The sequence below is a fragment of the Microtus oregoni genome, unplaced genomic scaffold (genome assembly GCF_018167655.1).
Source record: "Microtus oregoni isolate MIOR12 unplaced genomic scaffold, Mior012 000000F_ref0000247, whole genome shotgun sequence".
NCBI classification, from domain to species: Eukaryota; Metazoa; Chordata; class Mammalia; order Rodentia; family Cricetidae; genus Microtus; species Microtus oregoni.
The window spans coordinates 6,614,942-6,642,440 of NW_024543059.1; the positions used below are offsets into that span (position 1 = coordinate 6,614,942).

Here is a 27,499-nt window from a genome sequence, read left to right on the forward strand (position 1 = left end):
TCCAAGTTGCATGTTAGACACAGGTGGAATGCATTGTCTGTACATGTGATCTAAGATGAAAGATTCTGTTGCATAGTGTTGTCATGAGACTGTCTTTGGGCTTGCAGTGCCGTTAGGAAACTTCAGTTTTTAAAGGCAACAGTAATCTCTTGGAATGCATACCAAGGGAACAGTTGTCCAAGTCTGAGTGATGAGCTATTAATATCTAAATAGGATTGGATTAGATTTTCTACTGATTTTATTCTGAGACTCTTGAAAGTTGAGAAAAAGAGGATTATTAGAAAATAAGACATAGTCAGGGGAGAAATACAGGTTTCTAATTTGAGTCCTAACTAAATAGGAAGGAAGGTTTTTTATTTTGTTTTGTTGCAGTTGTTTATGCTGGTAATTATCTAATGCCTGAACCTCTTGAAAATTCAGTGAGGTTTTGTGGAGAGAGTTACGTCCTGGTTAAATATCACTTGACATTCATGAGAAATCTGAGTACCACAATAAACAGACTTTTAAAAACTTATTTATGTGTGTAGGCACTTGAGTGCCATGGCATTTGTGTTGAGGTCAGAGGACAACTTGTGGAAGTCAGTTCTTCTGCCACGTGATTCCAGGGATGACTCAGGTTGTCGGGCTTTGCAACAAGTGCCTTTCTGCTTAGCCGTCTCACTGGCTCCCAAATAATAGGTTCTGAAGGATTTTCTGTGGTGACTGTCAGGGGAAGCATTTTTTTTTAAATGAAAAAAGAAAATTAATTTAAGGGAAGTTGGTGCTTTTAGATGTGCTTCTTTTTTATGTCCCAGAGAACTGTTGATAGTCATTCTCATTTCTCCCAGTGCTTCTGTAAGGCATGTTGAAGAGGTGATGTTCATATTGCTATAATTCCACATGTTAAATACAGCATTTTTTCTTGCAGCAAGTTGGAATTGACAGAGGAGATATTCCAGATCTGTCCCAGGTGAGTAGATTGTTAAAACATCAATCCACTGTCATGTGCACTGCAGTGCCAAGAGAAGGGTTCATTTCTCTCATGAGGAGTATGGTTTTTCCTTACAGCTTTTTAACATTTTACTGTATTTCCGGAGAGTTCTTTAACCTTATTACACATGCAATGAATGATGAACTCATTTCTTATTATGGTGGCCTGTCTGTCCACTGCTGTACTGTAACAGCTGCACAGTGGAAACGCCCACCCGAGCATGGGTAATGAGTGATCCGTGAAAACTGCACCTGTGGCGTTTCCTACCCAGCTCGCAGCCAGATTCACTTACACTAGTCATCTAGCCCAAGGGAGGGGCTTTGTGGATCTTCTCACATTCCCTTCTCCCTTCAGGAGGGAATTATTTAGTTTTTAAGACATACATACACAATTTGTAAATATACATAAACTTTTGTAATCTAGATTCCACATACGGCAGAAAACAGTATTGTCTTTTCTGAGTCTGGCTTGTTTAACTTGGTGGTTTGGCTTCCATCCATTTTTCTGACAGTGTTATGATGTCATTTCACTACAGTGAATAAAAATTCACTATGTATTTCCACTACATTTTTATTTACCCATTCATGCATTGATGAGCAGCATCTAGTCTGGTGCCATATCATAGTTATTGTGAGCAGTTAAGAATGTTCAAGTATCTCTGGTATGTTGGTTTAGAACCCTTAGAGTAAATGACCAGGAGTTTTCCAGCTGGGTCATTTGCTGTTTTTATTTTTTCTTTTTAAATTTTTTTGTTTTATTCATGTGTCTATGTGAGTGTATGCCATGTGTGTGTAGGTGCCCAGGGAGGCCAGAAAAGGGTATTGAATCCCCTGGAGTTGAGGTTAAAGTTGATTGTAAGCCATCCTGCATGAGTGCTGGGAAACAAACTTAAGGTCCTCTGGAAAGAGCAGCAAGTGCTTTTAATTGCTGAGCCTTATCTGATCCCCCCCCCCCCAGTGTGTGTGTGTAATTTTATGTGTGTAGCATTTGTGACTGCAGGCAAACATGCCAACACACATGTGTGGAAGTAAGGACTACATTTAGAAGTCTGTTCTCATATTTTCACTGTGTGAGTCCAGAAGTTGAGCTACGGTTGTCAGGCTTGGCAGCAAGTGTCTTTACCCACTGCTGAAGAATCACCTTCCAGCCCTGAAACTCATTCTTTTATATGCATATTAAAATATGTATGTGTTTCATTCTTAATACTGTTTTTGCTAAAATTTTACATATATTAAATATTTAAAAATCTTGGGTTCTTACACGATTCTTAGGTTTGATGTTTATCTTTTGTTTTTACACTTTTGGTGATGCTTATTAGTAATTTCAAGTAGTTTATGTTCCAATAGTAATAATAATAACAACAACAATAAAAGATTATAATTTATTTTTGGTAGCTAAAATAAATACATGAAGTATATATTTATTTTTGTTGTTCTCATGTTAGATGACATTTGATTTAATTTGTAAAATGTTGTAATAGTTATTAATTCCTAGTATTTGTGTAATTTCAGGCTCCCAGCAGTCTTCTTGATGCTTTAGAGCAACATTTAGCTTCTTTGGAAGGGAAGAAAATCAAAGATTCCACAGCTGCAAGCAGGTACATTGGTTTTTTGTTTTTTGTTTTTTTTTTTTTGAAGGGTAAAAAATGAGTCTTTTTTTTTTTTTTGAAGGAATAGATGAAACCAGCTCAAGGTCCTCATTGTATGGTTTTTCTATCCTGACTTAGTTATCTAGAAGATTATTTTTTTTTAAATATTTATTTATTTATTATGTATACAATGTTCTGTCTGTGTGTATGTCTGCAGGCCAGAAGAGGGCACCAGACCTCATTACAGATGGTTGTGAGCCACCATGTGGTTGCTGGGAATTGAACTCAGGACCTTTGGAAGAGCAGGCAATGCTCTTAACCACTGAGCCACCTCTCCAGCCCCCTAGAAGATTATATTTAATTAGAGGACTCCCTAGGGGTTAATGTATTTACTTCCTGCTGTCAGTGAGTGTTGACATATTTGAAGGTGATGACAGTAAGGCTTTGTTCAGAATTGTGGTTTCAGTATTAAAACTCACCGTAAATATCATGCTTCAAAATCAAAAGATAATTTTGTATTAATTTTGCTCAACTCCTGTACTGTCTCCCTTGTAGATGCAGTAGTAATACTAGGATTCAGGCCTGGGATGTCTGACATCTTATTTCATTTTTTATACATTTGGTGGGATTGAATTGATTGTTGTCAAGTTCTATTTTAATCAAGTCAAGTCTTGAGCTAATTTCCCAGTTTACCTTGTAAATTAAAAATAATAGAAATTATCTCATAATGATCTACTAATAGAATTTTTTTTTAGGTCAGGTGTAGTAATTGCTTGAATAATTATCTCGTTTTCTTAGGAAGATTTTACCTTTTTATTTAAAAGAATATATAAAATATATAGTGAGACTTTTTCTTTGGTTCTTTTTGGTTTTTAGTTTATATTTTGCTGATTTCTCCCCTTTTTATTAATAATTTAAGCAGTGTTAGGTACAATGGCTCTTACCTATAATCCCAGAACTTGGAAAGCTGAGGCAGGAAGAAGGCAAGTGTGAGTTTAGCTTGGTCTCTATGGTGAGTAAGGTCAGCCTGAAATGCTCCTCCCCTTCCAAGCCCCATCAGCTCCCCAATTCCAAAGGGAAAAATCCACTAGTGATTTTTTAAATAATATTTTGTGCAAGATTTTGATTTTATAGTAGACTTTTAGAAGTACTATAATCATTAAGATGTTAGAGACCATTTGGTTATAGGGAAGAAATAAAAAAATCTACTCACGTGGTTTAGGTATACCAATTTCTCTTAGATATTTATCATGACATCATTGGCTTATTTTTGTCATAATTATGCGACTCATCCATTGCCTTCTCATTAACTCATGTACGATACTGACTTTACATCAATTGGATTAGCTTTTGCCACCTTATGGCTTTACAACAGCAGTTAGTAGTATGTGCATTGTGGGAAAAGGAAGAGTAATTGAGGCCAGGTGTAGTTCTTTATCCTAGAATTTAATGTTGGTTCATGGTATCTAGTGTGAATAGATCTTTATGAAGGGGAAAGGATATGGCTAGTGAGAGGTAATGAATGTGTATGTGTAATAGGTTTGAGAAGAAAATTCTGGCGGTCTATGTGGTCAGCAAGCACATAGAAAGGAGGTGCCACACAGACTCATGACTGAATTGAACCTAATATTCCTTCTCAAGGAACCCGACAGCCCCGGGAGTCGCTTTTGGGAGTGCTGTTGTGGGAAATAGGCCTGGACATGCACGATTTACTCTGGTGCTCAAACTCTGCTTTTCTTGTGTAGAACTGTCGAAAGCCAGGGTTTTGAGAGTGTAGGAGCTGTCTCGGGGACACTGAATTGTCATTGATGCTGTCTGTCTGTGAGGACTCCTAGGAACGTGAAGTCTCTTTCCTATTGCTTTCTTATCTTCAGAGAGGCAGTGTGTTCCTGTGTTGTAAATTTTTTCTTGAGTTGGACACTTAATTCTAGAAACTGTGATTTTGCAAATCAGTGAACAGTGTTAAAATGGTTGGAATTTTCTAGGTTGCTGGTTAGAAGATTCCATCCGAAGTACTAGCTTTAAGTCTATAAACTTGTTATTTTAGTTTGTCAAAGGCAGGGCCACTTTATTTTATGTTCTAGATATGAATTGTTTACTTTTATTCTCTTACCCCAGGGCTACAACACTTTCCAATGCAGTCTCTTCTTTGGCAAGCACTGGCCTATCTCTGACCAAAGTGGATGAAAGGGAAAAGCAGGCAGCACTAGAGGAAGAACAGGCTCGTTTAAAAGCACTAAAGGTAAGTATGGGCTTTCTCTTGTGAAGAACAAGTAGAGGGGATCATTATGTAAATAAACCTCTAGCCAGACTTAAGTTTTTAACTGTGTAGCAATCCTACAGGCTGAAACTCAGTTTCATTTTTCGTCACATAGAATGCTTGGTGAAAAGTGAGGGGTACCCTGCAGCTGTTAAAGCAGAATTAGGAAATGGTTTGTTGTTGTTTTTCAGCTTCTGTACCAGCAGGTTTAGTTTTAGGTTCCTTATACTAAGTTCCTTTCTCAACAGGAGCAGCGTCTAAAAGAACTTGCGAAGAAACCGCACACCTCTCTAACAACTGCAGCCTCTCCGGTGTCCACCTCAGCAGGGGGTGTAATGACTGCACCAGCCATCGACATGTTTTCTACCCCTGGTTCTTCTAACAGGTACAACCGGGACAAAGGCTGTCTCTGAATACTCAGTCTGAGTGTCTTCAAATGATACTGTAATCACAAATGAATACGAAAGGTGTAATAGCAATGCAGTGGTATACTGCCTAACTATGAAGTCACATGGATATATTTACATGTTTAGGAAATGGAATGTGGCTAAATTACTAATGTTTAATTGGAATATGCTACAAGGGAATGGGTGTTTTCTTAGGAAAGTCATTGAGTCTTTCCAGAAAAGGCATTGTTACTCAAATTCGATAGAAACTTAACACATTGTGTTCAAGTATTTTTCTGGACCTCTGTATAATTATGTTAAATGGAAGCGTGCAGCTGTTACCTTTACAGAATTATTGTTCTTCTGAGGTTTGCATTGAAGCTTTTCACTTTTAATTTTTTTGGCTTGGAGTAGAGAAGACCAACTAATTTAGCAGAGTTCATATAGAAATAAAACTAGTTTCTACAATATTTTTCCTAGCACATCTAAGCTGCCAAATGACCTGCTTGACCTGCAGCAGCCGACCTTTCATCCCTCTGTCCATGCCATGTCAGCCGCTCCTCAGGTAGCAAGCACATGGGGAGGTAAGCTTTCATTCTGTGTAAATGCTGTGTAGGCTTCTGCCTCTCCATTAAGTAGCAGAGGTTTTGATTGTACTTGGTATGTGGGAACTTGAGAAATACTAAGATGGCAGTAGACTAATTTTTATCTCCTAAAGACAGTTTATTATTATGTATGAAGTATTAGAATTCATAGCTAATTACAAAATAAGGTTTAGGGAGGATGAAGTAAAATATAAGAAGAATGACCACTTTTTAAAGTATAAGATCAGCCCTTCATTGTGAATTTTAAATATACAGTAATTACTGCTTTTGGTGTAGAAAAACATTTTGTGGTGGGTAAAATCCTTACTTTTGTGTATCTAGATGGTAAAGTTTTAGTAAATTCAGATTGTGTTATCAGCCAGCGAAGTATGTTGTAACCAGGTATCTCATGGTAATTCTTGTCCTTTCTAATTAATTATATTTAGTTAAATTAATTAATTGTGTTTTAAATGTTTCTTTAACTTAGACTTGTAAAATAATAGCAATGTTTGCTGTCCTTGAGTAGGTTTTTAGTTCCATCATCTTGAAAGCAAAGTGGTGACTATTTGTGTCTCACAGCTCAGTGAGGTGCCTGCTTTGCAGGTCATCTCCATGGGATGGTCTTGTATGTGTGTGTGTGTTTGTATGCATATTTTCTATAAATAGTCACCAAAATTATTAGAAAGAAAAAGATTTTTTTGAGGAAGACTGATGCTAAGTAGAAAATTATAAAATATTAAAATTTGTATTGGCTTTCATCTAACATTTGGAGGTATTAAATTTTACAGCATGTAAGATTTTCATATTTAATCATTTGAATTAAAAATACAGTTTCTATGCTTCTTTTTATCCATTCTTACTTCTCCTCCACTTCCCCTCCAATGCCTGCCCCCCCTTTTTTTGTGGTATAGGACTGAATATTGAACCTAGGGCTTGCCCACACTAGACAGATGATCTGGCATTGAGCTATATCAACAGCCCTAAGATACTGTTTAATATATAAGAATCTAAACTCTGTGAAGGTGAGGGTTATCTACCATTAACTAGGAGAACATTGGTGGTGGTGATTGTTTGGGGCAGTAGCATGTGCACCACAGTGCACATATGGAGGTGGGAGAATGACTTAGTGGAGGTAGTTACCTCCATCCACCTTAGTCCAGCTCACGTCTCGTCTCTGAGCCTTGTTCTCACACTGTAGCTCAGGCTGGTCTCAATCCCTCTGCCTCAGCCTCCAAGTGTTAAGATAGTAGGGATGAAACCACCACACCCAACCCTAGAGTACGTCTTGTTATATGTAGATATAAATAAATTAGTATAGGAAATACTCTGTTGAATAAGGGGACATTTTCTCTTCAGTGTAGGTTATAGAAAATTTGGTTTTAGACTAGTTTTGTGTAAGCATTAAGGTTAGTTTAATTTAGCAAAATCCTGAGATTTGAGAGTAATTTCTAAAGAAAGGTAATTTAATAAGTATATTAGAATTATTTTAGAATTAAACTAGACAGCAAATTAAAGGTTAAGAACCGAGTTTCTTGGTGCTGAGGAAATAGCTCAGTGATTAAGAGTGCATGCTGTTCTTGTAGAGGACCTAGTTCTATTCCTAGCACCATGTTGGGCAGACCACAACTTGTGGAGGTCTGATAGCTCTAGCCTCCTTATATACTCCCATGCACATACCCAGGCACAGGCATAAACACATTAAAATCTTAACTAAAATAAAAATAGAGTACAAGGTGTCCTAACAGTCCATGAATTTTTTTGATACATTTTTGTATTTTCTATTTAATCTTAGTTGTACTTTTTGGGGCTTGGGGTGGGGTGGGGGGAGGTCTCTATTTTGTCCTGGCTATGCTGGAATAAAGTATATCAGGCTGGTCTCAAGCTCATAGGTACCTCCTGTCTCCACCACCCTCTAATCCTGTGCTAAAAGCACGCCTCACCACTCCTAGCTCTCAGGTGCTGGAGAGATGGGTCGGAGTCCTACTGGGGTTCATATGTCATCTCACAAGTGCCTGTAACTCCATTTCCAGAAATCTGATAGCCTTTTCTGGCCTTTACTGGCACCAGGCATGCACATATATACTTACATGCAGCTAGTGTATATATACAAATATAAAATAGAAAATAAGCATATTTTTAAAATGTTAGCATTATTAGCAAGACCATTAAATAATTTTGACTTCTTCCCTTTATTTTTAATGTTTTAATAGTTAATTAGCCTTTTTGTTCTACCATTTATTTTAGGTAGGGTTTCTTCTGTGTAACTTTGGAGCCTGTTCTGGAACTTGTTCTGTAGACCAGATTGACCTCGAACTTACAGAGATCTGCCTGCCTCTGCCTCCCCAGTGCTGGGATTAAAGGCATGTGCCTTCACCTTCTGGCTTGTTTTTTTCTTTTTTTAATAATTACTCATTTCCTGTAAGTCCTGCTTCCATGAGTGGAAGCTAAGACCAGGGGAAAAGAGAGAACAGACTAGCTGGTGCAGGGAGGGGACAGTTCCATAACATTCCATTTCCACATAGAACTAAAGAGATATAAGCACAGAGTCTCTCTTATAGCGAGATGTTAATTTTCTCTTTATTTTATTTTAATGTTATATATAGTAAGGAGGTTGCTTGTTTGGTTCCTGGCCACCTGGCTAGCTTAGACCCAAAATAATCACACAGAAACTGTATTAATTAAATCACTACTTGGCCCATTAGCTCTAGCTTCTTAATGGCTGACTCTTACATATTAATTTAACCCATTTTCTATTAATCTGTGTATTGCTGCGTGGCAGTGGCTTACCGGCACAGTTTCGGCATGTCTGACTCTGGTGGCGGATCCATGGCATCTCTCTAACTCTGCCTTCCTCCTCCCATGCTATAGGCCAAGGCAGCTTCTTTATCCATTAACCAATAAAGGTAACACGTAGACAGAAGGACCTCCCACACCAATTGTATTTGCTCATTGAGATTGATATGTGTGTGTATGCACGCGCGCGTGCATGAGTGCAGAAGGCAGATGGTAACTTTTGGGAGTCAGTTTTCTTTTCCATCATGTAGATCCCAGGGAGCAGTCTCAGGTTGACAGGCTTGATGGCGAGTGCCTTTATGTGCTGAGCCATCTTGCCAGCCCTTTTTTATTTTAAATAAAGAAGCTGGAAAGCTGTTTTTCTAAACAGACTCAAATTATAGGTTAGTATATTCAGCATTGCAAAGTAATGCAACTATTAAATTCCTTTTGAGTATATCATGTACAGTAACTTGAACAATGACAATATCTGCCTAGTATTTGCCTGTGGGACTGCATCTGCTCCCATCAGTTGCTGGATGAAGTCTCTCTGGTTCTTTGATGAGGATTCTGCTAGAACTCTGGCCCCAGAACACTCTGCCAGCAGGGCAAGATGTAGGTTGAAGGTTTTATGCTGGGTTGAATCTTTCAAAATTTTAAGAGTGCTAGGGAGATCACTCAATGAATGGTTCAAGTATTTGCTACTGTTCAAGTCAGAGGACTAGTTTGGGTCCTTAGAACTTACGTAAATGCCAGGTGGGTATGGTGACCTGTAGGTTATTCCAGATTTCAGATGCTAACTGGAAGCAAGATCTTTTATGAGCAAGCTTGCTAGATACATGAGCCTGAATTGACAAATTCTGACTTCCTTTGAGTTCCTCAGTAAATTAGGTTAGAGAGAGAGATTGAGGAAGGCTACAGGTGTCTGCTTCAGGTCTCTATACCCATACCCACACAGAGGCAAAAATGTCTGCACTCACAAGCACACTGCAAATACTCAAGAGAGAAAAAGTTTTGAAATTTGTCAGTCTGGGAGCTAATTTAAGTTGGAATAGCTTGAATATCACTATTATACTTAATAATTGTGCTTATTATTTTTGTCTGCTAATTAACCCTGTCTAGATTAATTGTAGGATTTGTCAAGTAGAATAGAAGCTGGATTTACTTATTGTTTGATTGGTCTGCTATGAATGTGTTGTACATTTTTTGCATTTCTTTGTTATTTGCTCAGCAAAATAAAATGCACTTTAAAACTCTACATTATTGAATATTTTCAAAGTATACTTCCAACTCCACTAGTCAACTCTAAACTCAAATGTCCTTATTGTATGAGGAGCTACAGTGGATAGACAGCATTGTTGTAAGTGCCCTTGCTTATTTACCAAACCAGTGTCTCCTGATATGGTCATTGGGAATGAAAACCAGGCTGGGCTGGAGGGGTCTCAGCAAGATCGAGTCTGAGACAAATTTATTCCAAGCAATCAGACTTTTTATACACGTATCAAAATAGGATACAGTGACACTTGCTAGCTTGCAAGCCAGACAAGTATGTCTTAAGACTAATGATCTGCCAAAGTGATACATGCTCTCTGACTTCTAAGGAAGGGACACAGAGAAACAAAGGTAGGCTGAATGCTGAGGGTGTGCCTGATTTCTCAGGAAGTGAGAGACACAGTGCCCCAGGAACCATGACTATGATGCATTCTTCTCAAGGCCAACTCCATGATTCCCTGCAAAGTACATTTGGCTTAAGTACCAAAACCAACTTCTTATATATCTGTTTATTTCTGAATTATTTTTTCTTACTTTGTCTCACTGCTGTTTCATTTTTCTTGTTGTCTTCATTTTTACATTTATGAGGAAGATGTTAACATATCTTGAGTTTGAGTAGTTAATTAGCTTGAGTTTAGAAGTGATTTTCTTACAATGAATTGATATTCTATAAGAATACTTGCTTCCTAGGACATTACTTACAATAAAGAATTAAATTTTTTTAAAGATGCTTTAATTAAACCCATTAATTTGTTATTTTCTTGTGATTTTCCAGTTTTTAAGTAGTTACATTTAGGATTATTGAATGTTTGCCTTGAATTGATTGAGTAAAGGAAGTGTGCCTGTCAGAGTGAGCTAGCTGTTCCTTAGAGTTTTGGCTATTGTTAGGTTATTGTTCATTTATGTAGTCGTAAAACTGGAAGAGGCTGGTGATTAAATGTGTAGAATCATCTTGATTTTAGTTATTACAAATAAAAGTATGATGCTGTATGTTTGCTATCCTTTGTTTTTTTCTTTTCTCCTTTAGTTAAACCTTTCAGTCTTGAGGGGCTTTCCTCACTAGAACAGCTGACTTGAGTGAGACATAAGAACAGGAAAACTGTAATTCAGGAGTAACTTTAGATACAAAACTGAAGGAGGAAAGAGCCTCCTTTGTTACCCTGTAGGAAACCACTTCAGGACTTTTAGAGTTGTTCCCAGACAACGGGACAGTCATTTCTTTGTCAGCAGGTCCCTCTCTCTCCTTAAACTTTTTCTTCCCTTTAATATTTCTGGCTGTTGAACCTAAACAGGAATTTTACAAATATTAGAATCAGTTTCTTACCTTAATTTGAAATGGCTTTTCTTCTGCATATTTACTCATGCCGTACCTTTACCAAGTATGTATTTCAATGATTTGAGTAAGCAGAGTAGTTGTGCCATCAAAACCAGTACACTCAGCCAGAGCAGGTGCAAGGTGAGTGGTATGGGAATGTTTTGTGCTTGGTCTCTTATTTAACTGTATGAGTATTAGCTTCTAATGTGGGAGAAGCAAGTCTAACTGTAATGGTCTGCTGCAGTAGTTAATGGTGACAGTTCCCCTAAGGGTTTCTATATGGTAAATGCAGTTCTTTGATGTTAGTGATGAAATGTGTTTGTGAGTAAAATTAATAATAATATAACTACTACTTTTCACTTTGCATCTTTCAACTAATCACAATACTAATTTATTTGCTTCCTTTCTTCATTTTGCTGTAATTCACTTGGACGCACAGATCCTTTCTCTGCTACTCTAGATGCTGTTGATGATGCCATTCCAAGCTTAAACCCTTTCCTCACAAAAAGTAGTGGTGATGTTCACCTTCCCATTTCTTCAGATGTACCCACCTTTACTACTAGGACACCTACTCATGAAATGTTTGTTGGTAAAGTACCATTTAACCTTTTCTTCCCAATTCATGTTTATACTAAGTTTTTAACTTATGTGCTAATTACTTTTATAGTGCTACAATAATTACTTTGGATTTTAACATCAAATTTTAAAATAACTGGAGTGATAATGTATGTAGTTAAGATTCTTAAATTGATTGCTGAAATACTCCTAGTTGTATTTAATGCAGGTTTCAGAAAGCAGATCCCCTTTAATTCTGAGTGTTCTTGGTTTTGTTGTCAGCTGTAGGGTGACACTCCAGCTACTGGTGTCTTGTGTCCTATCCTGTTTACTAGTTCAGAGAGTTGATTTTAAAGTAACATCTAAATTTGCATGTATACTTAGGTTTTTTACCTTTGTACACTGGAAGGAGACCCCTTGTCATTCTTATCATTAAAGCTATTGCACATTATAAGTTCATGTCGCCTTAAGTTGTTCATTTCCTTAGTCCCCTTCCTAAGTCTTTTACTTCATCACTTGTCTGAAGACAAAGGGAAAAGTGAAAAGTACATATTCCATTTTAGCTAATAAATTAAAACAGCGACTTGACTAACCTGCCATTGCAATATTAAAAGTCAAAATTTTACATGAGTTACAGAAAATAGTGTTTTACGACATATTCTAAATTTGCTGGGGGGAGAAATAGCTAGAATCTTTGTGTAGGCCTCTTCTTTATCTGTAAAGTTAGGTATTCAAAGATAGGTTAGAATTGGCTGAAAAGAGTTGAAAGGGTTTTTTTTGTTGTTCTTTATTAAGTTGATATACTGGCTTTTATTACTCTTTTTAATGGAGTACTCAGCCTTGTGTTCTTTCAAAAATTGCTTTAAGTTGAATACCTCTATCCCCATTCCTTCCTTTCCCTTTCGTCTTGAGTCCCTTGTTCTTCTGCCTTATTAGGATTTTTATTTTGAAACCCAGACAGAACCTAATACTACACTTATACATCACGAACCTTCTGTTACCATTTACTTACTTGATTGATTTATTTGTACAGGAGGGATTCCCCCCCCCCCCCCCCCCCCGTACAAGACAGGCTCTCACTGTGTAGCCCTGGCTGTCCTGGAAAACTCAATATATAGACCAAACTGTCCTTGAACTCAAAGAGATCTACTTTCCTCCCTAGTACTAGGATTAAAAGCATATCCTACCACACCTGGCTGAATTTTTATAAACCTGTTAGGAATAAATAGACCCACTTCCCACCCTGCCCCCATTGATACTGGAGATGAAGCTAGGAGCTTGGGCACTCTGAGCAAGCTCTACTACTGAGCCATATCCCAGCCCTTGCTTGCTTTTGAGGATGTGTTCCTCCCGTCTTTTTTAAAGCACATTATGATTTTGTAAATAGATGCCTATTATGCTCTAGTCTATACTCATGACTTCGACATCTTCATGAGACTTTATTATTATATTACTAACTTGTATAATGTAAAGCAGCTGTTTTCCTTTGATATTCTCTCTCTCTCTCTCTCTCTCCCCCCCCCCCTCTCCCTCTCCTCTCTCCTCTCTCCTCTCTCTCTCTCTCTTTCAAGACAGGGTTTCTCTGTGTAGCTTTGGAGCTTGTCCTCATACTTGATTTGTAGCTCATACTGGACCCAAATTCACAGAGATTTGACTGCTTCTGCCTCCTGAGTGTTGGGTTTAAAGGAGTGCGCCAATACTGCCTGGCTGTCTTTTTTTTTTTAATTCATGTGTATGTGTCTGTGTGTACAACTGTATGTCATGTATATATGAGTGCCCTTGAAAGCCAGAAGAGATCATTTGATATCCTTGAGCTGGAGTTACAGGCAGCAGTGAGCCACTTGGTATGGGTGCTGGGAACTCTGGTCCTCTGGAAGAGCTGCAAATACTCTTGACTACTACTCAGTTATCCCTCCAGCCCGGCGAATGTGTTTTTGGCTAGTGCACTACTTTATTTTGAGAGTCCAGCTAATTTTGTGTGTTTGTGCACACTACTTGATTCCCTTCATTTAAATTGTCATTAAAAGTATACCTACAACCCAGGAGTGGTTGGCCCTGGACTTTAATCCTCTAATGAGTGTGTATGAGTGTGGACATGTATCTGTGTCTGAGGACAACTCATTGCAGTTGGTTTTCTCCTTCTACCCTGTGGGTCCTGGGAATTGAACTAAAGCTTGATGCATTTACCCACTGAACTATGTTGCTGGTCTGTGTTTAAAGATACTTGGGCCAGGCCTTGGTGGCACAAAGCCTTTAATTCCAGTTTGGGATATTTTTCTGTTAGGAAAGAACTAACTCTCAGAAGTTGTCTCGACTTCCACACATACACTGTGACAATGCATGCCTACATGCATATATATATACACACACAGGCAGACACTAATAAATACATGTAATAACAATTTTTTTAAAGTATAACTTTTGAGATAAAGTAGGAAAAAAGTAGGTGAGAGAGATACAGGATACAGAAGGTCGTCGGCAGAGAGAGAGAGAGCAGGACCTTTGTGTTCTAGATGAATTTAGGTTTTAAGAAATCATCAGAGGGGTCAGGCGATGGTGGCGCACGCCTTTAATCCCAGCACTCGGGAGGCAGAGGCAGGCGGATCTCTGTGAGTTCAAGACCAGCCTGGTCTACAGAGCTAGTTCCAGGACAGGCTCCAAAGCCACAGAGAAACCCTGTCTCGAACCCCCCCCCCAAAAAAAAATCATCAGAGCTGGGCAGTGGTGGAGCACACTTTTAATCCCAACACTCAGGAGGCAGAGACAGGCAGATCCTCTGTGAGTTCAAGGCCAGCCTGATCTATAGAGTTCCAGGACAAGGTCCAAAGCTGCAGAGAAACTCTGTCTCGGAAAAAATATTATCAGATGCAAAATTAATATAAAAGACAAGCAAAGGTTTCCCTTCTGGACTGAAGTAAACCTATAATCCGATGCATGTTGCTCCTTCTTTGTTCCTTAGTGGGTGATGGAAATGTAGCTGGGTATGATGGCTCACACCTATAATCTTAACACTTGGGGGCTGAGGCAGGAGGATCACTTGGACTATGGTACTAGTCTCAAAAGTGTGATGTATTGGAGAAAAAAAATTATCTTCAAAAACTAGCTTTTTTGCTTAAGGAATGTATTGCTTTCCCCATTCTATTACCATTATTAATATATGGTTACTGTATTTAACTATTAATAGAGTTGGTAGAAAGCTGAGCGTTTTGCATTTTGCTTTTTCTTAGGATTCAGCCCTTCTCCAGTTGCACAGCCACACCCTTCAGCTGGCCTTAATGTTGACTTTGAGTCTGTGTTTGGAAATAAATCTACAAATGTTACGGTGGATTCTGGAGGTAAGAAAAATATTTTTTTTTTATTTTTGCTGATTCCAAATATGCTAGTGTGTTAATGCATAGTCTTCATAGGAAACATACTGCTTTTAGCATTTATAGATTGGAGTAAATTGATCTTCTTCCCCAACCACTTACTTGATGGGAACTTCAAAGAATATTTTTCTTGGTAGCGTTTTAGAGTTTGGGAAAGTTTTTTTGTTTTTTGTTTTGTTTTTGTTGTTGTTGTTTTTGTTTTTTTGGTCCACAGCACTATTAGAGAAAACAGTTTCTTGTGTGTAAAGTGCTGTAACTTTTCAGTTATCATAATTTTTATTTAACTGAAACGAACAATGAGCATATTACAGTGTGAGATTGTTTCTGAAACTGAAGACAAGTGTGTCTTCACCTTGTCATGTTTAGATAGCATATATGTAAGAAAGCTGCGTGTGTTAAAGGTTGTGACTGCAGGGCTAATTTGTCGTCGAGACTGTAAGAGTCTAGGATGTGGCCAGTGCTTTATGCTTCAGGTTATTGTGAAGTTTATACCATTCCCTATAAAACGTTAATGTTCTAATTTTATTCCTACAAGAACATAATCACTGACTTCAGTTAACAACTAAATTTTAACTTTAAAACATATTGAAGTGTTTTAGTTGTATAATGTATAATTAGTTATCCATAAAAATAAGAAGCAAGCATATGCGTATGGAATTATTTAATGTGCATTTAATTTAGGCTTATAACTCTGTATTTGAGGGTTCATTTGACTCTTCTTTTTTGAATTTGGCTTGTCTAGGAAAAGGAAATTGGAAACTAATAAGTTTTTTTATTTTGGAAATCACCATCCTTGGTGACTTCCTGTTTTTAGGCTCTAGCATTCCTGGATCAGTCATGCTGCTGAGTCCTGAAGCGGTCTGACTTTGTTGGATTTTTTACCTTTTAGCCCTTGGTGAAGAACCTTTATTTATTTTTGTTTTTAGGTGAAATAATGTAATTACATAGTTTTCTTGGATACAGTTTAGAGTCTTTTAATTATTTAAAATTAATAATTTTTATTTATTTGTAGGGTTTTTTGCCTGCTTGTCTCTGTATGCACCATGTGTCTGCAGGCTCACTTAGAGACCAGAAGAGGGCATTTGATCCTTTAGAATTGGAGTTACAGGCAGTTATGAGCGCTGCCATGTAGTGCTGAGAATTAAGCCTAGGTCCTCTGGAAGAGCAGCCAGTGTTCTTAATCACTGAGCCATCTCCCCAGCCCCTGACTTAGGTTTTTATATTCCCAAGTATGAGAAGTGAAAAGTTCTCTAAAATATGCCTTCTTAGGCCTATGAGATAGCCCAGTGGTAAGGGCACTTGCTCTAAACCTTACAACCTGAGTTTCCATCTCCAGGATACACTTGGTAGAAGGAGAGAACCAACTCCTACAAGTTTTCTTCTGACTCATGTGCACATGCACACACGCACAATTAAAAAAAAAAACCCTTTTTGTAAAAGGGTTTGTTGTAGCTGGACATGGTGGCATATGCCTTTAATCCTACCACTTGGAAGGCAGAGATTGGATCTCTGTAAGTTTAATGTCAGCTTGATCTCATCTACATAGAAGTTTGGGCCCAATCAGAGCTGCACAAGTGAGGACCTGTCTTATTTTTTTTTCTTAATTTTTTGAAGTTAAAAGATTAATTTTATAATAGCATATGTGGAGGAGGCACTTGAGTACAGGTTCCTGTAGAGGCTAGAGACATTGGATCTCCAGGGCTCAAATTACAGGTGCTTGTGAGCTACCTGATATGGGTACTACTAACTTTTCAGCCATTTCTTCAGCTCCAGTATAAAAGACGTTTAAAAATATTTTTTCTCAACATAAAAGGGACTTTAGGTTTGAGTGTTCAGAAAATTTTTGCTGGGATAGGGAGAGATTTACATCCTTTCTCCCTCCCTTTTATAACTTTTTTAAAATCATTCCCTTTAACCTCGATATAATTTTGTCATTAGATTACACTAATTATTTCTGTTAAAGTTTGCTTGAAGATGGCAGATTTCTCCTCTCTCCACGTGAGGGCATTTCCCGTGTTCTGGGAAACCTTGCCGTGAGTAAACCAGCAGAAAGGGGAGAGAAGTCCCTTAGAAAGCTGCAGCTGGTGAAGTTCCTTACGCGTCCCATTTCGTCTGTTTGTAACTTTAAGGCTTTGATGAACTAGGTGGACTCCTCAAACCAACAGTGGCCTCTCAGAACCAGAGTCTTCCTATTGCCAAACTTCCACCAAACAAGTTAGTGTCTGATGACTTGGACTCATCCTTAGCCAACCTTGTGGGCAGTAAGTAGTCCTTCGATTCTTCAGTCACCCTTGAGCTTGTTTCGTAAAATGATTCTAGTTCTTAAATCCTTTTCTCTTTTTCCAGATCTTGGCATTGGAAATGGAACCACTAAGAAGTGAGTATCTTGTTCATGTTATTTAAATATCATGTAGAAGCTGATGTGATTTTCACTTCAGAAGTGTGTATAGAGATGTCAGTTTGGTGCTTTTAATGTTCAGTGTGTCCATATAGAAATATTGTGTGTCTATGTTTATTTAAAGTGATGTAAGTTGGAGTCAGCCAGGTGAGAAGAAGTTGACAGGAGGATCTAACTGGCAACCAAAGGTTGCACCAACAACTGCTTGGAACGCTGCAACAATGGTGAGTTGGAGAGCTTCTGATCCTCATACATGGATATTTAACTACAGTGTGTAACAAAGATTAACCTGATAGACAGAAATGGAAAGATTATTACTGTGTTTATTAATTACTTCATTTTTTTTTTCTTTAAAGCTGGTTGACTATCTTTGTCAGGCACATTTTAATACCTAACATGTATTTAAAGGTTATTCCAGGCTAGACATTGTTTTAATAAGTAGTGTGTGGTTGTGATAGGAGCTAGTGTTTTCTCACACGTTATAGACAAGGGTATATGCACAATTCCTAAAACATACAGCAGCAGTACAAAGTTCTTAAGTAATGGGATTCATTCATAGCATGTGGCCTCCAAGCTACAGGCAGGACACACTGTTTTGTCACTCTAAATTTATTATTTTGTTGTCTAGGATCTAAAGTCCGTACATCCTTTGAACCTCACCATGGAAAAACAGATTGTTTTCTTGGGTTTTGTTAGTTTTATATAGTTTATAGAGTTGATTGTCATTATTTGTAGCCATTTAATATTTGATTGAATTTACCCTGATCAATGAATTAGTGAACACTGAACCAATTTCACATCTTATAAAGCCTCATTCTAAGCCAGACATACTGGTATATGGCCTATAATCCCAACACTTGGAAGCAGAACATCTAGTTTATTCTGTATTACTGGGGAATGAACGGTGGTGTAATTCAGTATTTTATGCCTCTGTACATGTGCATGAATAACTTGGGAAGTGCTGTGAATATTGAACTTGGATATTATAAAGTTCGCTAACAGAAAACAGTGTTTGCTGGTTATGTAGCACCTAATATAAAAGAGGTTCTATTGATGTTTTTAATTACTATAAGACATAGTAGGCCCAGAATAGCTTGTGGCTATTTTCCTGTCTTTGGCCTGTTTTATCTTAATCTACCACATCTCCTCTCCCTCTGCCCAAGAAATTCATACCCTTTCTGTTGAAACATTTGAAATATGGTTTTTCTTTGAGTGGTATGAAGGCAGGGTTTTGATTACTTAGGTGCTATATCTTATAGCCTCCCTAATTGCTGTTAGAACCATTGTGCTTAATATAGCAGCTGTCTTGTCATTAAGTCCCTTGTAGGACGTTGCCTTGTTTACCTTGGATTGCTTATGTGTTAAAACTGTAGGCTAGGTTAAATTGTTAATAGCTTTAGACTTTATAAAATGAAAATATTTGAGTTTAACTTCATTTTATTTTGTTGTTTTTCAAGGAGGCAGGTGTGAGTATGGAAAGTTTTGTTATAGAACCCAGACTGTCTCTGAATTTACTAAGTGTTCAGATCAGCTTCATATGCCCCATTCTTCTCCACGGCTTTCCAAGTGCTGGAGTTACAGGTGTCTAATACCATGTCTGCTTCATAGTCTAGGTTTTACATACAAACACAAGCATATGAACATGACTTACAGTAAGTGTATCCTAAGAGTACATATATCACTTGGAAGTACAGTGTTGTCTGTGCCTTTTAAAATCTCCAAATGGAAAGCACTTAAAGCTGATTTAAATTGAACTTGATTGTGAATCCAGCATTTTCCATTATAACGTGCCTCAGTGACTAGAACTGGTAGGAGTGTTAGTTCAGTGGCTTCATGGCTGCAGATGGGTGTGTACATCCCATCTGTGAGTACAACAGCTAATATCAAAGCACAGTGCTGTTTGATTATTTAATGTTGTCATTATTAATCTTTATGAGATACTGAAAGCGTTGGCTAGCATTTACCCAATATTGACTTATAGAATGTAATAAACACCTATCCCTATGCCATTTGTATGTAAGTTGACAATATAACAGTGTGTCGTATATTGTAGTGTGTGTCATCTCTTAAGATATTTGTGTGTATTTTATAGTTTTTTTTTTGATGGCTAACATGTGAGGCCTGTGATGTGATTCACTAAGAGTAAACTGCTGCTTATGATTTTTCTTTACATTTCTAACCTTTTAATTAATTCTTTAAACACTGTCAAGGTTTTTAATTTTTAATATTTCAGGCAAATTCACTTATTTTGTTAAAATATTTGTTATACCCAAGCTGTTTTCATTGGTAACCCCCACCCTGCTGGTAGATTAATGACGTCATCCTATTTGAGGATGCACTTGAATTTTTTGTTCAGGCATCACTGATATATTTTATGTTTTAATAACATTTGTAAGTACTAAACCATTGTGTCTATATAGGGAGGTAGCTAAACGTGTTTTCCTTGTCAACCTTGATAGTGTTTGATAATAGATGTTCTTTTTAGATATATAGATACCCGGAATTTTAGGTAGTGATTGTACATGTAAACTAAAATGCTCTCTGTGTATTTTGTTGTGTAAGTACTTGCTCTAATCCAGTGTTATTGCATTATGTAATTGTTCTCCCTGGGGAAAAGCAGAATGGCATGCATTTTCCACAATACGTAAGTGACCAAAACCTAGCCCTTCTTCTTCTTCCTTTTTTTTTTTTTTTTTTGGCAATAAATTGGCATGCTATTAACCACCGCTGCAGCAGACTCTCATAACCTTCCAGCTAGTCCTTGTTTTCACATCAGATTTTCAGTGTGCCAGAAATTCTTCCTAGCATCTACTGATTTTTCATGGGTGTGTTGCAGAATTGATTCTGATGGTGGCATGGGAAATATCAATTTTTCTTTCTTGCTTAATATTCTGCCATTTGCTGCCAGATGGCTGGGTGTCTGTGTGTATCTGTGCTGCCACCATGCACTTGATGACTTTTGAATGAAGGGAAATGTTGATTGTGTAATGTTTGAAATAACAATTGCATGTAATCTTACAGGCTTCTGCTGTAATAGGCAGTTTGTCTTACTGCTCTTATAGATCTTGGTTTTGAAGTGCGGAGAGACCAATATGCCCTACATGCTCACCTAAATACTAAACTTCACTTGTTAGTGTTATTTTTAAAGTTATGCTTCATTTAACTTCATGCATATGTTCAAATTGCTGTATAATTTTATGTTTTAACCGTGTTATTGGTCTTTCACCTGTGCTCAGTTTTAGTCTTTTATGAGAGAGGTATGCAGGGAATATTGTTAAGACAGCCATATCTAAAACAATTTGTTTCTAGATTGTATGTTTACAAATCATCAGTTAAAGTAGAACAAGAAGACCTCATTTAATACGTACTTAGAACTTGAATTCCTTCTATGTAATTTAAAGTTTTAGGATAAATTAGGAAGCTAGCATACAGCTACCTACATGAAAGTTGTGGTTCTAGGGAGAGTCACTCAGGGGCACTTTGAAATCTTCCTGTGGTTTTGACAACCATGAGCAAGATCCTTGGAAACTAATTTTTTGAACATCATGATACTAATTCATGTGGAATCTTTATGATTTTTTTTTTACTTCCAGTACTAAAGAAATACACCAAAAACCCATCCATATTATCTTTTTCTTGATAAACATTTTAATGTTACTCTTTGTTTATTTTATTTTTTGAGACAGGGTATGTAGCCCTAGCTGTTCTGGAACCCAACTTTTATAAGAATGATAGACTTAAAATTCTGGATATTTTTAAATCCCTGGCGACTTTTTCATTTGTTTGCTTATCTTGATGCAGCTGGGGATAGAATCCAGGGTCTCAAACAGAGCAGCCAAGTGCTCTGTGGAAAGGTCTTTGAAAGCTGTGAGCTTAGACTACTGTTGAGTCTAAGTTTAAGTGTTTTTTTCCTAATAGTTCCGCTTTTTGCTAATTTTGAGATTTTATTTCTCATTGAGTATTAATCGACAATTTCCAGTAATCACAAGTGTTACATAATCATAGCTGTCTTAGCAATTTGTCTTAAATAGAAATCTGACAATCCTTTAAACTTGTGACATCCAGGAATTAACATTTCCTTGTTTACTTTCTCTTTTGCCATATCAGGCACCCCCTGTAATGGCCTATCCTGCTACCACACCAACAGGCATGATGGGATATGGGATTGTAAGTATGTTTTTAAATAAAAGTTTTGGACAATAGAGTAATTTATTCCTAACATTAGTTTATTTATAGTAGTTTATTACAACCTTAGTTGTTTTTTAAGTGCCCTGTATATGCTAATAGATCCAGAACCTAACAAGGATTCATAAGAATGTTTTAAGAATAGTTGTTGTAAAATAGGTATTGTTGATTAGTGTGTCCAGTATTGACCACTTATTTTCACCCTTGTAGCTCTGCTGTGCATGTTGCCTTTCATTGCAAACTCACTTAGATGTTAGTGTTTACTCTAAGCTATTTTGGTATGATTAGTGAAATGATACCACTTAATACAGTAGACAGTAGATTAGTGTGCACTGACAGTGATTGTTGTGGTACAGAACCAGTCTTTGAGTCATTTACCATCCTCATAATCTATATTCTGTTTCCCTTAGTGACATGAGGTTAACCTCTGGCCTCCACGTGTGTACTTATACCTATGCATACATGAACATGTGCGCACACCTGCACGTATGCACACACACATAAAGTCAGTCATTATTTATGATCATTTGCATATGGCATAAAACTTGATTTGATATGCAAAGGCAATCAGCATGCTCTGAAGTATATTAATATTTAGATATAGAGCCTACAGTTTTCTCTGTATGTAGACCTAGAGAAATCTGGATACTTGAAGCTTTTTCCTCAACCATCTCCTCCCTTCCTCTTCCTCCTCGTTTCGTCTTTTCTGTCAGAATATTTCTTTGTTATACTACAGTAAAGCTTAAGTTCCAAAAAGCTACGGAGAAACCCTGTCTCGAAAAATCCAAAAAAAAAAAAAAAAGTTTGGCAAATCCATTGGATAGAAAAGGTTAGGCTTTATTTGGTATATTTTAAGGCTATATGAAAGTGCTCAGAAATTTGTAGATAGCGGTCTTCCTTGCTTGCAGTCAAAGCAGAGAGGTAGCGTTCATCTTTTATTCCCACTAGTCCTCTTGTTTACTTCTTCCACGGTAATGAATATGTGACCCAGCATTTCTTAACTTAATATTATCTTATTTTTTTCAGCCTCCTCAGATGGGAAGTGTGCCTGTAATGACACAACCAACCTTAATATACAGCCAGCCTGTCATGAGACCACCAAACCCCTTTGGCCCTGTATCAGGAGCACAGGTATTAATGATGCGCATAACTGTTGTGTGTGTTGATTTGGAAGGGCTCTGTAACACTAATCAGACTTTCCCTTTTGTCATGGATATTACTTGCTTTATAGCTGCCTGATGCAAGAACTTTTTAGAATATTGATTAACTGTAAGAAAGTTGCGAGTAAATTATACAAGTCTTGTAGGTGAGAACTTCCTATAACTTCATGCTTGGAATGAAGCTTCCAAAGCTGAGGAAGCTTATTTCTTTGTGATTCTTGACATTTAGACTCTCAAACCCATTGCCACAGAATATCAGCCTATAGTTGATGGCTTGGGATTTGCTGTATGTGTTGCTCTTGGGATGTTTGCAGACTCTTAGAAAGCCTACAGAAAAATTGTCTGTTCCTTTTTTTTTTTCCACTAAGTAACTTTTTGTCACTAAAGCAAACCAAAAAAGTAGGGAAGAATCCCTGGCAAGGCTGTGCTAAGTTAGACTCTTTAAAGGAGAGACTTAGAAGCATTTGTAAATGCTTCTAATGCCCTCCCTGTTCCTGACGATTACTCTAAGTGTCTTCTTAATTTTATCTTTTCGGGGAGGAGTTGGAGACACGTTAGAGCAGTCTGGATTCTATTATTTTGCGAAGCTATGAGATAAGTACCTTATGAAGTGAAGGGTAGCTTATCCTTATGTGTGGCTCTGCTCACTGCATAGAATTGTTAATGTACTCTTTGATTTCCTAAATGGCTTCCAGTGTCAGAAGGTTGGTAAACTGTAATTTTGAAGCTTATTGAAAGCAGAGTATTTGATAGTTAGCTTGTATTCCTTTTCTAATGCACATACTTATTAGTAGACTTATTAGGACCAACATTGTTATAAAGATGTGTCGAGTCTATTTGATAGACAGTGATGGATAGGAGACCATTTCATATTTAATCCCTTTTAGGTATTAAAATCATTGATCCATGTCCTCACATATGCTGAACATAAGCTCTGCTACTGAGCTGCATCCCAGCCAAGTTCCACTCCCTTCCTTTGGTTCATGTTCCTCATTCTGTACCTTTTAGAGGTTACCACCACTGCACTTCAAGAGGTGTGGGGCAATCTTTGTTTTGTGCTATCATTTGCATTTTTCCGGTGTTTATATGGAAAACGCTGAATCCTCATAGGTTTTATTTTTTTTCTCTTTCTATGTTTGTTCCTAAATCTTTTAATTATATCCTTTTGTACTTGAAATACATTTTACTGATGTTTTATATAAATTAGAATGCGCACAGCTGACCAGTAGTTTGTAAATTGTTTGCTGTGTGTAGGTATTATGTCACTTAAGCAGGAAGACAGTAGTTACCCTAGTAACTGTGGTAGTTGCTGTGGTAGGAAATAGCTCTTTAGTGATTATTTGCATAATAATGGTTTTAGAGGTTGTTGAAGCTTTTTGATGGTGGGAAAGGTTGTTGTGCTTGCTGTCTTATCACTTCTTTATGAGGAACTTGTGTTGGCTCAACCTTTGTTTAAGCACAAAATTGAAGGGGCGCTTAACTTTTAAAAACAAGAATATTATTAAAGTTTTATAACTTTATATATAAAGGCTGCTTTTTTGAGTACTGCTCGTTTTGCTTAAGGGAGGATATGACTTAAAAAGGGTTCTTGTTGTCGTTTGCAGTAGATGGTCTACTACACAAGTCTGACATCAGTTAAGTGTCTGAAAGGAAGCAATGACACTGCTTTAGGGCGTTGTGCATCATTCATTCTTTCATTCACTTGTGTCTTGATGTACTTATCTTGGATATTGAATGGTTCTCAGCTGATTTGGTCAGCTGTATCTTTGTGAAGAAAGCCATATGGACTTCCAGTAGTACTTTGTGTTCATTTATCTTTGTCTTTTTACTGTTTTGCAGGACCATGAGAGAAATTGTTTTGGGAATTAGATTTAGTACCATAAATGAAAAGTTGCTTCTGTAGAGCCCTTATTATATACCAGTTAGTCATAAAATATTAGGAGTCCTGGAAGAGAGCAACCAGTGCTTTTAACCATTGAACCACTTCCAGCTCCAGTATTTTTGTTTAAAGTTCTTCCTCTAAGTTAAGTATCTTGATAGATTTGAGATGACATAAATAGGATTTTAAATTTAAGAACAGAAAAAGTAGCAGCCTTGGAGCCTGCAAGATGTGCATTGGTCTGTTAGCTTCCAAGGGTCACGGCTCAGGACAGCAGGACTTTCGGAGGCTGGAGTCAGAAATGAAGCTGTCCTCATATGGCTTCCTCTAGAGGAAAACCTTTCCCTGCCTTGTTGCTCATTGAAACAACCAATAAGTGGGGTTTCTTTAGTAGAAAACTAATGGCGTGCAACACTGTATATTTATATTCCCACGCAGATGGATTGGATATGCCCTTAGTGATCTGGCTGTGCTCTGAATACCCTGAAACAATTTACTGTTACTGAGACTAAGCTTCAAGGCTGGTATCTCTGGAATCCTGGAGTAGTACTGTTGTCTCTAAATATTCTTATCAACTGTAAGGGAATGTGTTTTATTAGTGTTACTGAGCAGAACACATAGGTTGAATAATGTACATACAGCAAATAGAAATCCTTTTGAGTTGTCAAGGTGCCAGCTGTAGCTAGAACTTTTTGGCAACATAGTGGAGGGGTAGAGACTGTGAACACACAGCGTAAGGCAAACCCATTCCTACAATAATGAACCCATTGCTATATTATATAAGGATACAGCTCAGTGGGACACTTCCCTATCACTTACAAGCTCTGCCTGGCTTTTATCTCTGGCACTATGAAAGGAAGGAAGGGATGAGGAGACAGAGGGAATGGATGTAGTTATTATCACAGTGTGGGACTCTTTAAGAGGTTTTGGAGGCTGCAACTTTATGAGCTAGACAGATGATGTTATAGGACAGTGGGTTTATTATTATAGGAATGGGTTTGACTTAGGTATGTTAATGGTCTCTGCCCTTCACATTCTCATGGGGTTTTTTGTTTGTTTGTTTGTTTTCTGTATTTGTTTGGTGTGTGTGTGTGTGTGATGTGTGAGAGAGGTATCATACATCCAAATAGTAACAAGCACATACCCTTCATAATTCTATAGGTTGGTTCAATATATTTCTACATTAGTAAACATATTAGATGTTAAAATTAAAAACTTAAGTTGGTGAATTTTAAAATTAGAATTCTAATTTCCTTTTATCTGAATTTGGAGGTCATCTTATACAGAGTGTTTTTATTGACAACATTTTAATACATTTTAGAATGGTCATAATATATATAAGTCACTGCTAATCACTAAACAAGAGCTAAAATAATGTTGCCCTCTCTGAGGAAGCTAAAGGTGAGTTAATGAAGAGTCATAACGTGAGCTTCTCTGAGCGAGAGAAGTGCTGCAGACTTAGCAGAGCGCCCAGAGCTATGCAGATGCAGGGCTCTTGATGGGAGCCTTGCATCACTGCAGGTGAATGTTTGATGTAGGTGCTAACAATGTTTGAATTACTGGTGTATGTCAGGCAGTATACACCTTTATGATAACCATAAACATTTGTGCAAAGTATTATTAGGGTTAGGTATTCCGAACCCCATTTTATGAATGAGCCAGAATTCAGTTCAGTTAATCTTTCTATAAATCTCTGGTGAGTCATTTAAAGCCAAGAAACTACACCCAGTTTTCTTTTAAGTTGTTGTCTTTGTTTTATAGCAAAGTCAGAGTGGGTCTATCTCATTGACACTATGCAGTCTTTGTAGTGACTGGAGAATTGAATGTAAAGCTGTGAGGAAGTTGTTGTCTTAGTTATATCTATCTATTTTTGCTTTTGTTTGTTTTCGAGAAGGGATGTCTCACAGTAGCCTGCCCTGCTCTGGCCTAGAGTTCATTTTGTACCCATGTTTTGCCTTTGAACTTCTGATCTTCCTGCCTCTACCTTTGATTACAAGTCAGTGGCACCGAGCCCAGATTTCCCCTAAGAACTTTAGGTATGAAGCTGTTAATCTCTTAGAAATTTTGTTCTCATTAACTTTCTGTGGTGCTGGAGGTTGAACCCAGGCTCTCTTTCTGTCACTGTGTGTCCCAGACTGGCCTGGACATTATGATCCTTGTGTGACTCTGAGTGAGTAGCTGAGTTTACAGCCCAGCCCCTCAGCCCCCAAACCTCTCAGAAGTCTGTTAGGAGCCTGGCTCTCCAAGCTTGCTGTTGCATTCTTATTCTAACCTGCAGTTTCCTCTTTGATAGTAAATTAGCATGATGAAGCAGCCGTTTTTATCTTAGCAGTTTAACTTGTCAGCTTCTTGAAGTATATATTTAAAGTACATTTTGAAATATATTTTAAAACATTTCTTTGTCTTTTGTTAATTTATGATTTCCCTACTCTTTCTCTACTATGCATTCTATAACCAAGAAAGGAAAGAAAGCCAAATAGCTCCACTTTGAAGCAAGTGTTTGTAAAAGCAAGTTGTTAAGATTGTTTTTTTATTTTGGCTTATGTCTTTACTAAATTGTATTGTATGTATTTGTGCATAGGAATGGAGTGTGTGCTGGTGCCAGGTATATGGAGGTCAGAGGATAACCTTGTGGACAGACAGCCTGTGGTGTTGGTTCTCTCTTCACTCTCTATGGGTTCTGGGGACAAACACGGTCTCAGACTCGGCAGCACTGGTTTTTACCTGCTGAACCCTCTCACCACTCATGTGTTTGTCAAGATTAGTTAGAGCGGTAGAGGGATCTCAGCGGTCATCATCTTCATTAC

General features: G+C 37.5%; 1 protein-coding gene across 16 annotated transcripts in view; it reads left to right on the forward strand.

The window, feature by feature from the left end:
- The window catches only part of Picalm (phosphatidylinositol binding clathrin assembly protein), an 80,201-nt gene that overhangs the window by 47,197 nt on the left and 5,505 nt on the right, over positions 1-27,499 (forward strand). For 2 of the 16 annotated variants that reach the window (XM_041661002.1, XM_041661692.1), the window contains exons 8-20: positions 908-949; positions 2,482-2,567; positions 4,677-4,800; positions 5,067-5,203; positions 5,685-5,788; positions 11,587-11,736; positions 14,930-15,037; positions 17,200-17,331; positions 17,417-17,447; positions 17,593-17,692; positions 20,086-20,112; positions 21,576-21,635; positions 22,680-22,784. In XM_041661002.1, the coding sequence (XP_041516936.1) occupies positions 908-949; positions 2,482-2,567; positions 4,677-4,800; positions 5,067-5,203; positions 5,685-5,788; positions 11,587-11,736; positions 14,930-15,037; positions 17,200-17,331; positions 17,417-17,447; positions 17,593-17,692; positions 20,086-20,112; positions 21,576-21,635; positions 22,680-22,784 (1,206 nt within the window). The remainder of the gene's footprint in view (positions 1-907; positions 950-2,481; positions 2,568-4,676; positions 4,801-5,066; positions 5,204-5,684; positions 5,789-11,586; positions 11,737-14,929; positions 15,038-17,199; positions 17,332-17,416; positions 17,448-17,592; positions 17,693-20,085; positions 20,113-21,575; positions 21,636-22,679; positions 22,785-27,499) is intronic. The other 14 variants (XM_041661093.1, XM_041661181.1, XM_041661254.1 and 11 more) reach the window with 14 other exon arrangements.